Raw genomic sequence first — 8369 nt, forward strand, 5'->3', positions numbered from 1 at the left:
GGAAAATTTCAGAAGTAAAATACTCATGAAAGGACAGGAAAAATAAAGGCCCACACAATGTCTGAACTTTAGTGTAATTATGGACTGCAGAATAACTTAATATCAAGAAAAGCTTAAGGGCCCTGATTTGCCAAGGTAAATCTCTGATTAACATCAGAGACATGCTGAAGTAACTCCCGTTCAACATATTCTTTAGCATGAGTTTAAGATTGATTATTTAATTTATAAATTTTTCTTGTTTATTATTTCACTCCTGATATATTTGTACTAGCTGAAAAATCTAAGGAATATTTAGATGGATGTCAGCAGAATCTGCAAGATTTTGTCATTTCCTTTTTTAAATGTCTGAATTCTATTTAGACCCTTTTATTAACCTACACAATGTTGTTAGGTTTGTACAGTTCTGTGCAGTACAAAAAAAATCTTTCCAAGTCAATCTTCTATTTTTGTGAATCACTTATTATAATGCTGTAGAAGAGTTTCATATCCTCCTTAACCAGGATATCTTTCATTTTTCTTCACATCTTTCTGACAGAAACAATCCAAGTATTTGTCATTTTTCTGAGTTTTCTTATGTTTTTTATTAGATAAATGAATTCACACTGGCAATCCTTTGAATTGGACTAAGTTCTCCTGCTTTACCAAATCGGAGGTGTGAGCACTGAAGTGGATAAGAGAAAGCACCAAATGGTGCAGAGTTACCAAAGTATTGAATGGGGATAAATCTACATTGCAGAATGCAGTGCAACGTAAAAATACCTAAACGAACTTTTTTCAAGTTAGCTCAGGCACTAAAAAAATCATTTTTCTGTGGCAGGCAGGAGCTCAATGCAGACTTGTTTACTTTGATGCTAAACGTGGCTCAAAAATGGTTGGGTTGGAGCAAAGTACCAAGACCTTTATGTACAGGTGGCTCAACAGAGAATTTGCATACACATTTACTACCAAATAGAAAGTTTGGGCCATCCGCCTCTACAGCCTCACTTTGTTCCTCTTTAGCGGCCAGGAAAGCAAACCAGTGACCTGGTGACACTGTTCTCTGAGGCACCCTCACACTGGCTGTAGTGGTTCCCCAGGGAGGTTTCTGCTGCTCAGAGGGTAGGTATGAAGCCGTGTGAGCAGAATGGACAAAGCTGAGAGGTCACTGCATCATTTCTAGTCTGATCTAATGGCTTTTCCATGTGTTTTGCATGGACTTGTTAGAGCTACTGACAAGCAAGGGTGATATCTGAGTGAACATACCATAACACATGACAAAAATAAACATGCTCTTGGGATCTAGTTCTTTCCTCAGATTCACGCACACAATACTCATTAACTGCAGTATTACTGGTATTATTGCTACACTGAAAATTATGTGAATAAACCTAAGGGACAAATTTGGCTTGTAGTATGCAAAGTGGTTCCAGCAAATTCTGAGTATTTTAGGATAATAAATATTTGTACAGTGATGCTGATCAACAGTGCTTTATGAGTTATATTAGTATCACAGTGCCAGCTTTCCGTTTTTATTCCTATTATGAATGATGTAAAATTCAAAGAAACTTGATTCCACAACTCTATTCATAATTAATAGCTGAAGAAGCCTGTTTGAAGCTCAACTTCTAGTAAACACTGAAGGGGCAAAAAGAGAGCTCTGGTATTTAATAAGTAAAATTCCCCTTTATACAGATGCCACTGAATCTCTCTTTATCATAGCATGGTGATAAATAGGCAGGGGGCAACTGAGCTGAAAGTTTGTATTTTCTAGAGATTCAGTGGTAGCTCTAATGGCTTCTAGGCAGTGAGGACACCTTTTTCACCCAAGACACAGTGTATCGTGCAGGCGTAGTATACTTTTTCTGGTTAGGTGGTACTAGGCTTGATAGCATCATGTCCATCACAGGCTTATGTTGAAATCTTCAGGTACAGTGCAGGACAGAAATGATTCAGAGATTCAGTTCTTCCTCAGCAGGAGAAACATCCCTATTTCAGTTTAATTTTTAATAGGACTTGTGTTTAAATTTGACTGTATGTGTGATAGTCTGTGATGTAGTGTTTATGAAAGACCCCAAAGCTTTCCCATCAAGCCACGTTTTTTTACTTTCTGGTCACAGGCCTCAAATTTTCATCTAAATGTCATGGATGCAACTGATTGCAGACTGCTCTACTCTGTTCACAAAGCTCAGGATTCATTGCCTCAAAGAAAACGATTTGTCTTAGGCCTATGGTTTTAGAATGATTCTGTTAGCAAATTTATTTATGCTGACATATCTCTCTTAATGTAAAGCTTTTTTCGAATTATTTACTAACTCAGGGATATGCCGACCTGGAGTACAAGAAGCGGAGGGCATTCTTTGCTGACCTTGCTTTTAATTACAGAATGTAAGTATGAGGCTGCTGAAGAGAGACTTCAGAGGTCCATATGTGCTTTCAGACATCTTCATGTACAAGAAATATCAGAGACTTAATCTTTTGTCAATGTATCAATGGGGCTACCTTTTAGAAAACAGAATTCAGTCACTGAAAATTTCACTCCATATTAAAACTTTCCCCACAAAACAGCTAATATACCTTTAAATAAAAATTTTAGGATTGCATTCTTGTCTAGTTCAGTGCTGAATTTTGTCTTAGCAAAGGTGATTTCTCAATATGACTTTCATTTTAATTTTTCAGTGCCTTTTGAAACTAGTTCCTGAGATGAGGCTAATCTTTTTCAAGAAACTGTAAAGAGCAATGGTTTGGAACATATTTTTTGACAAAAAACTTGAACTTGAAACCTGCTTTAGACACACGCATTATTTCCTCTCTTCATTACAGAGGAGACCCTTTGCCTCGCATCGAGTACACGGCTCAGGAGACTGCAACTTGGTGAGTTACTTATACTCCAATCCCTAGACCATTCTACTGCAGTCCTAGGACAGACAGTAATGTGAGACAGTAATAACATTTCAGTACCATATTTACCCATCTCAAATACTGGAGTGTCCTTCCAGTATACATTATTTACTGTAATGTATATATATAAAGGACTAATGTATATATAAAAATTACTTTGATGTTATATGAAATGATGGTAAGTTACTTTTATGTGAGTGCAATATTTCTTCACTGTGGTTTTGTTTCTTAAGATTTTTCCTCCCCACAAAAATCCCAAACAACTACCAACAAACAATCCAAACAAACAAGCAAACAAAATTAATTCAATTCAGATTCTTTGCAGACTTTATGTGAAGTATGTGGTAGATTTGAAAGAAAGCAGAGTTCTTATTTCACATACTTCTGTTTCCACTTTCTTCCACTAACTTTAACAAATCTCAGTACAGAGCACTAATTGCACATTTGTATGATAATATGAACAGAAATATGTCCAAATGTCCCAATTAAAAGCAGAGTCCCAGGATTGTGCAAGGTACCACATGAGCACATAATAAGAGAAAGTCTTTGTTCATAAAAGTTTACTGTTTAAAAGGAAAGACAGTCTAAAGGTGTCAAAAAGGAAGAATGCCAACCACATTTTATAATCGTGGAACTGAAAAAGCTTAAGCTTGAGGGATTTGCCCAGAATTATACACAAAGTTTATGTTAACGTCAGCAATTAAATTCATGCTCTAGGTGTCTCATGCCAGAACCTCAACCACAGGCCATCCCAACTTTTTCAGGGATGATTTTACTTTAAATAAAATCTACTGTGTCATAGAAAGTTTGAGGGGTGTTGTCCTCAATCACGTAGAAAACTTGCATCCAAGTCATCCAGGCGGTCAGATTTTTATGAAGCTCAAATAGGTTTTTATAGCATCTTTCAATAGTCAAAGATTGATGGTTGGTGTCATGCTCATGATTGCTACCACTAGCCAATAATTTTGGCATGGGATGGTGTGTGGGAATGTCATATTAAAAAAATTTAATTTTGTGTTCTTTCCTGTTTTTCTCTTTTGTTGCCAACCTCCGTCATTCCAGCCCTTCTCCACCTAGAATTAGTCCCACTGTGGTAACAGAATAGGCCTTTAAAGGAGTATCTGCCCATTTCCCCAAACAGTCAGTCCCAGCAACACAGGTTGTCTTGCTATGTAAAGTTTTTTCTAAAATTAGACCTCCCAAAGGTTATCACAGCTCCCTGGGGCTGTGCCCTGAGGTCAGACGCACTACGGCACAACTTAATTGAGCACTGTGCAATTGAACGGGAAATTTGTAGCACAGAGTAAATTCCCTTGGTGTTCACTCTGAAGAGTTGTTGGATGCCTTAAGTTTGTAGCAACATGGTTATAAAAAATGAAAACTAATCAAGGGAAGAAATATGACTTTCAGAAAACAGAGGGTACAGATGATACGAATTTCTGTTTTCAAGCAGGCTTCCTGGAAGGCTCTGAAACCAAGTAGTAGTAAAAGATGTCTTCTTGTTAAAAACTATATAATAAAAAGGGAGAATCTAGGACAAAATTATGTGGATACACCTGTCATATCTTCATAATAAATCCAGGTAGTGCCACTTTTTTCTACAAGAATAAGGACATTTATGTAAAATAAAGTCAGTGCCTTTAACTAAGTGCCTTTAAATCATTGCCTTTCAAGTGCCTGGCTCCACCCTTTGTTATGAAGCTCCTTTCTAGAGTATTTAATAAACTGTGCTTTCAGCAGTTTCTCCTTCCATCTCTGAAGAACCACCAAGTAGTAGCTTAATGGTCCTTCAAGTCATAGAACCCTCATAGAGTGAGACATTACCTCTATTTACGACACTACAGCAGGGCAAGCTAATTGGTTCCCGGAAACATCCACTACTCTGTTGTCTTGGAGTGAACTTAAATGATTTGCTTTAGAGGTATTTAGAGAGGAGGGACATTTAGTTTAGAATAATTCATGGCTGGTCTCCGAGTCTGACTAAATTTCTGTGGTAGACAATGTGTACACATGCAGCAGAATGATACTTGCGTAAAAGAGACCATACGTGCAGAAGCATAAACAGGTCTGCTCTCTCAAGACTCCAGCCTGGGAATGAACTGCGCACTGGTTCAGATTCTGTATAATCCCACTGAAGTCAGTAGTATTCTGTGGGGAAATAAGCCAGGGCAATACTTGAACTTTAGTCTTCATTTTTTCCTAACTCTTCCGTGGAAATGGCCCAGTCTCCCGCAGCTTTTGCAAGAGTGACAGCAGCCACTGTTTTCCTCTGTTCCTTTTATTTTTCTTCCTCCTAAGGTTTTCCTCGCCCACTGCATTCTGGATCATTACTCACACACTGTGTAAGACATTTGTACAAATGAAGAGGGCTATTACCAGAGACTGACTATCACCTCCATAGCAACAATAGCATCACAAAAAAAAATACAATACAAAACCAACAAAAGGTCATTTTCTGTAGCCAGCATTTCCAAGAATGATCTCAATTTTTATAAAACAATGTTTATAAAATTGTTAACACCCTAGGGCCATGTCTGAATAAAAATAACCATTTCTATAAGGTTCTTTGCCATCTTATTACTACTTGTTTACTTTGCAACAGCTAAATATATTCCAAACCACAGCTCTAGATCCAAGCACCATCAAGTCTAGGAGAAGCTTAAAGCCTGTGCCCAAATCCGGTTATATATATTTTTCTGCAGCTGGTCTCTTTTTGTATAATGGACTGAATGCTTCAAGAAGTTGGCATGTCTTTCAAATACATAGCTCATGCCAGGTATTTTGAACTGCAAAAGTATAAGCCTCTTCTTCTGTGCAGATGTTACTCTTCAGTATCGGAAAATGTGCTTTTTTCCAGGTTTGTACCAGTCAAATATAGGCTAGGCCTCAGCAAGGAGATGGAGGGACTGACATTTGAAGTTGTACCCCAACACAGAGAGGGAATATCTGATTCTGTCCATACCTAAATTGTGCAACATATAGAGGGCCACAGGCTCAGCCTTCTCCCTGGGATTTCCCTGGTACTTCCAACACCCTTATACCTAAGCAAGAAACACTTCAGAACCAGGACTAGAGTCCTGCTACATTAAAGGAGAGTGTAGGAATGGATAAAACAGATTTGCTGAACAGAAGACATCTTCTGAAGGAAAAATTAAACAAAAAACCCTTATGCTTTGCTACATCCATCCAGGCATTAGTTTCCAAGCACCAGATGGCCTGATTTCTGCTTTTCAGACTGCTGTCCATGTTGGGTGTTTATGCCTGTCTGTGGATAGGGCAGGTAAGTATTGCTTTATTGACACAGGTCATGCTATATGGCTTTTACTTTTCAGGAGAGAAGTCTACAGGAACCTGAGGATCCTTTACCCTACTCATGCCTGTACCCAGTACCTGGATGCTTTCCAGCAGCTGGAGAAATACTGTGGCTACCAGGAAGATAACATACCTCAACTTCAAGATGTCTCCAAATTTTTAAAAGGTCAGTCATTACAGACCATGGTTTATTCTAGAGTTTCCCAGATACATTTGGACACCACATATGCAGACCATCTCACAGGACTCAAGTTGGTGAGCTGAGCTGATTGGCTGTAGAGTTCCATCATAAAATAGTAGCTATAGCACAGGACAGTAATATCAGACCTATCTGGGGACCAATCTGTAAGTTTGTGTTTGCTCTGTGAGGTGATGTAGCACTAACCCAGTCCTGTCAGCAGTACAACTACAGCTCACACTGCTCAATGTGACTTTCACACACAGGTTTTCTACTGGTTTGGCTATATTTTATGCTTCTATGGCTGTACTATTAGTAAGACCCAAACACAAGTACAGGTGTTTACCTTTCAAGCCCACTTTTTGTTGATCCATGAGAAAAGATGGCAACATGTGCTAGAGGAGATAAATTCCATGAGGTCAGGCAGCAGCTGCTTTGAAACAGTATTGCTTCATTCAGTGAAGATGTGGCCTTAGAGGAAAGAACACATAAGACTGCTAGGCTGACCTCCCTGCTGGTCACTGAGAGCCAACTACCAAAATGCAGAAGATGAAGGCAGACTGTATTTTTATGAGGCCATAGTCTGCATGGATTCTCAAGGCCATGTGTTTTGTGTCAGCCAGCTGATTGCCTATGATTAACAAGAATGACTAAAGAAATGACTTTAAAATCTCCTTGCTCCTACTCAGTGACAAGGAAGTATGCCAGAGAGAGGAGGACAGCTGATCACTATGATGAAATAAATTATTAAAATATATGGCTTAACTTTAAATAAATTCAACTTAAATACAATTTTCAGGATATCAGGTGGCCTGTTCCATGTATCAGTAGGTGATGCTAGTAAGCTTCCATAAGCTTTCTGTCACTGAAATGTTTTCTAAGACTTGCCATTTTTAGTGAAGATTAAGCTGTTTGATAAAAATGTTTTTATTGCACCTTTAGTGTAGGGGAATGGAGAGTTGGCTTATGAAAAGAATTTCTCACAAACACTGTCAGACAACTGTAGGAATTTTTCTGTGTATGCGTTATGAATTTTCTCATGTATTTTCCCTTCTATTCGGCTATCCATCTTACTTCCCTCCTATATCAATAAATTTTTTTCTCATGAAGTATTTCTTGTGGCACAGATTTGATTACTACAGATATTCATGTTCTTTAAGTGAATCAGGCAATTTCAAAGTGGAAGAATTTAGGATAATGTAAGAATATCCTGTCATAATACTATTTATATTGGTCATGCTGGTTGACAGGATTTGATTGCTTGGAGTCTGAGCCTACTCACTTCTTTTGTAGGCTCTGGTTCTAAGTATTCTCTATGCCACACAAATTTTCCTAAGGAAAGAAAAGCAAAACAAGCAAACAAAACTCAAACCAAACAGTAAAAATAGTAATTCTGAAAATTCTGCTAATAATGGTTGGGAAGATGTTCACAGTGAGTTTCAACTCCTCTACTGTAAACACAGAGTGTCTAGTCTAAGCTAACTGTCTGAACTATTCTGACTGGGAGTGAGAATTAGGCATTTCAGAGGTATTTTATTCCATCGTGGAATGGGTGTCTAAGGAAAATGGAAAGAATGGCTCTTGGGAGCACTGGTCCTACTCTCCTTAAACTGTAGATAAAACCTGGATCACTTTAGCCTACAGGCTTTGTAAAAGATCATGCATAGGTGGAACAAAGTTTGTTCAAAAGAACTGTGTTTACAGCTAGACACAACAGAGAGTGAGTAAGCCCCATTATATGGGGCTTTGAACCAATATCTTACTTACCTTCAGTTATTTCAGTTTGACGAAGAGGAGGCTGAGGGGGGATTGCATCATGCTCTACAATTACTTGAAAAGACCTTGTAGAGAGGTTGGTGCTGGTCTCTTCTCACAGGTAATTAGGGACAGAACCAGGGGGAATGGTTTCAAGTTGCAACATGGCAAGTTTAGGCTGGACATTAGGAAGAAATTCTTCACAGAAAGAGCGGTCAGAAACTGGAATAGACTGCCTAGGGAGGTG

At 38.4% G+C, this 8369-nt stretch overlaps 1 protein-coding gene across 1 annotated transcript in view; it reads left to right on the plus strand.

The window, feature by feature from the left end:
* The window catches only part of LOC104277176 (tyrosine 3-monooxygenase-like), a 29194-nt gene that overhangs the window by 4430 nt on the left and 16395 nt on the right, over nucleotides 1-8369 (plus strand). The window contains exons 4-6 of the mRNA XM_009873740.1: nucleotides 2297-2364; nucleotides 2800-2850; nucleotides 6210-6355. Coding sequence (XP_009872042.1) covers nucleotides 2297-2364; nucleotides 2800-2850; nucleotides 6210-6355 — 265 coding nt within the window. The remainder of the gene's footprint in view (nucleotides 1-2296; nucleotides 2365-2799; nucleotides 2851-6209; nucleotides 6356-8369) is intronic.

The sequence above is a fragment of the Apaloderma vittatum genome, unplaced genomic scaffold (genome assembly GCF_000703405.1).
Source record: "Apaloderma vittatum isolate BGI_N311 unplaced genomic scaffold, ASM70340v1 scaffold1447, whole genome shotgun sequence".
NCBI lineage: Eukaryota > Metazoa > Chordata > Aves > Trogoniformes > Trogonidae > Apaloderma > Apaloderma vittatum.